Source organism: Triticum aestivum, chromosome 3B, assembly GCF_018294505.1.
Source record: "Triticum aestivum cultivar Chinese Spring chromosome 3B, IWGSC CS RefSeq v2.1, whole genome shotgun sequence".
NCBI lineage: Eukaryota > Viridiplantae > Streptophyta > Magnoliopsida > Poales > Poaceae > Triticum > Triticum aestivum.
The window spans coordinates 520,272,050-520,274,984 of NC_057801.1; the positions used below are offsets into that span (position 1 = coordinate 520,272,050).

At 53.2% G+C, this 2,935-nt stretch overlaps 1 protein-coding gene across 1 annotated transcript; it reads left to right on the top strand.

Moving 5' to 3' along the window:
- The first annotated feature begins 481 nt into the window (after window positions 1–481).
- Window positions 482–1,943, top strand: LOC123065636 (pathogen-related protein). Its single transcript, XM_044488880.1, has 2 exons — window positions 482–790; window positions 988–1,943. Exons 1-2 carry the CDS (start codon window positions 644–646, stop codon window positions 1,624–1,626), a joined length of 786 nt encoding a protein of 261 aa, XP_044344815.1. The 5' UTR covers window positions 482–643; the 3' UTR covers window positions 1,627–1,943.
- The last annotated feature ends 992 nt before the right edge of the window (window positions 1,944–2,935 follow it).

A 2,935-nucleotide genomic window follows, 5' to 3' on the forward strand; every position in this document is an offset into this window, starting at 1 on the left:
TTTTTGTTTTTTGCGGTAACTTTTTAAGTACGTATAAGGGGAGTTTTGAGGGGTAAGATGAGGAAGGTGGTGATCAGCCATCAGAAGCAGATGAAGCGCTGAGATAAGTTTGTGACGGTCAATTTGGGCGGCCAAGGTCTGGAAGCGAAGTGTCAAAAAGATTCTCCGTCGGTTAAATAACCTCTGTAGTCAAACCTAGATTTCTTTTACTCCATCAATCAAGATAATAACAGTACTCGAGTAATATACTTCTACAAATTGTCTAAGCAACCACCTAATTCCCGAGTGTTTTTTCTTCCAAAAAAAAGTTTAAGGCGGGTAACAATGGCCTGGCTGGCAAAAGGCAAAAGACATATATACACGTGCAGCATCTACATTGAGTGAGATCGGATCCAGCCGATAAAAGTTTCCATTATTATTTTTGGTTTACAGAGGAAAAAACATTCAGCTGTCAGATAAACAAGCCTGTATCCTCTCCGACGCACACCTTTAAAAGCCCCAGCCATCCAGCCATCCAGCCATCCATAATTGCATTCAAAGGCGAGCGCACAAAAGAGTGAGACTACCTAGAGCACTCAGCACCGTCGTAGGCTCTTCGCCATCCGTTGAGTGTCCCAGGTTCTCAGCGTGCACGTCTGATCTGATGGCGGTACCAGCAGGAGATTCCTCCGGCGGCGACAAGTACAGGTCTCACCTGGCCGGCGAGGGCGAGAAGAACACCGTGTGGCGGCACGGCGCGCCACCCACGTACGACGCCGTGAACAGCCTCTTCGAGGCCGGGAGGACTCAGGTATTCCGTTTCCGTCGATCTTCAGTTCTTCAGACGCCCTGACGTGCGTCCCGTGTCCGTCATGCGGAAGAAACGCCACCGCGCTCTTGTTTTCTGCGACGGGGAAGGAACGCCTCTTTGTCGCGGCCTCGCGGCAAACCGGCGGCTGCATCTGCATGCGTCGGTGCGTCACACGCGCGTTTCTTGTCCCTTTGCAGGAGTGGGCGAAGGGGTCGCTTGAGGAGGTGGTGCAGAACGCGATCAAGACGTGGGAGATGGAGCTGTCGCACAAGGCCCGCATCGAGGACTTCAAGTCGGTGAGCCCCGGCCGGTTCACCCTGTCCGTGAACGGCGGGCGGGCCCTGACGGGGGAGGAGACGCTGGCCATGGGCAGCTACAACGCGCTGCTCGCCAGCCCGATCCTGCCGGGCACCGGCGCGTACGACGCCACCGCCGAGACGTTCGAGTCCTCGCACGACCTGTTCCGCTCCGCCTTCCCGCGCGGGTTCGCGTGGGAGGTGGTCAAGGTCTACTCCGGCCCGCCGGTGATCGCCTTCAAGTTCCGGCACTGGGGCCACATGGAGGGGCCCTACAAGGGCCACGCCCCCACCGGGGACAAAGTCGAGTTCTACGGCGTCGCCGTGCTCAAGGTGGACGAGCAGCTGCGGGCGGAGGACGTGGAGGTGTTCTACGACCCGGGGGAGCTTCTCGCGGGGCTTATCAAGGGTCCCAAGGAGGAAGACGAGGCGGCGGCGGCGCTCGCCGGGAGGCTCCGCGAGGCGGCTACGGTGTCCGCATCAGGTGCTGACGCGCAGCCGCAGGCCTGCCCCTTCCTTGGCTCTGGAAAGCAGGGGTGATCGAGTGGCCTCGTCGAATAAAACGTGTCAAGCCTCCAGTCTTCAGGGTGTTGCTGTTGCATCACTGTTTCGCAATCAGATAGATCTTTTTCGTCAGCTTTGGAGACCAACTGAAAGCTCAGTTCAACGTGTAATCGTACTGTTAAGTGCTTGTTGTTTGTTGGAAGTTGTTGGGTCCAGATCAGATCGATCGGGATCAGTGAGTACAGCTCTGTGAAGAAGTGGTTTCTGACGTGCTAGATGATTGATTTCTGCTTGAATTAAACTGTTTCTTGCAACAACAACAAAAACCATATTTCCTCTATGAAATAAATTTATGTAACTTTATTATGAAGAAAAATAGTGATGTTGCACGTGACAGGCCTATATGTAGGTGCCACATCAGTCAAAACGCTAATCAAAACCACTCTGGCAAACTTGCCCGTGGGAACTGAACCTTAACCATTGAATCCGGGAAATCGATACCCTTTACACACTGATCCCGATCCCGACCCTGGTTGATGCACCGGGAAAAAATCATTAGCAACTGGGATTATAGTCCTATCATCGATTATAAGGGCCCACATGTTATACTCTCTTGCGTATTGTAGAGGCAATTGCGCTGTTAGATGCGGAAGCAGATCGCCGCCCTTTCTTGGAAGACGAGTGGGCCCATAGATACGCCTTGGAAAACCAAGTCATGGCGATTTTGCGAGTGGAGGAGGAGTATTTGCGACGTAGGGGCGGAGTCAAATGGATCACGAAAGGAGACGCAAACACTGGATATTTCCACGCTTATGCGAACGGGAGGAAACGGAAGTGCTCCATTCCTCGTCTGCAGTCCAATCACGGGCTCCTGTTGACGCAGGAACAAATCGTGGCTCATATTTACGAGTTTTTCATAGGCCTTTTGGGGACGGCCGACGAAAAACCGATTTGCTTGCGCGGTGATCTGTGGGATCAAGCGGAGCGTGTATCCCCGGAGGAGAACGGCAGGCTTGCTCTTTCTTTTCTGCCCGAGGAAATTGATCAGGCCCTAGACGGCATGAAAACGAGCTCGGCGCCCGGTCCGGACGGGTGGCCTGTCGAGTTCTTCAAGAAGTTTTGGCCATGCCTTAAGCATCTGTTTTATGATATTGTCAACGGCTTTGCGCTGGGTATGCTCGACCTTTCTCGCCTGAATCACGGTGCCATTAGCCTTATCCCTAAGGTGAAAGAGGCAGATAACATTAAGCTTTTTAGACCCATTACCCTGATTAATGTGCCTTTCAAAATCTGTGCGAAAGCTTATGCATCGTGATTGGCCCCGGTCGTTCAACGGGTCATTAGT

What these genes read in the sequence shown, in the direction of transcription:
- LOC123065636 (XM_044488880.1), top strand. Translation starts at nt 644, where the DNA reads ATGGCGGTACCAGCAGGAGATTCCTCCGGCGGCGACAAGTACAGGTCT. An exon ending in TCGAGGCCGGGAGGACTCAG is followed by an intron (nt 791 to 987) that starts GTATTCCGTTTC and finishes GTCCCTTTGCAG; the next exon opens with GAGTGGGCGAAGGGGTCGCT.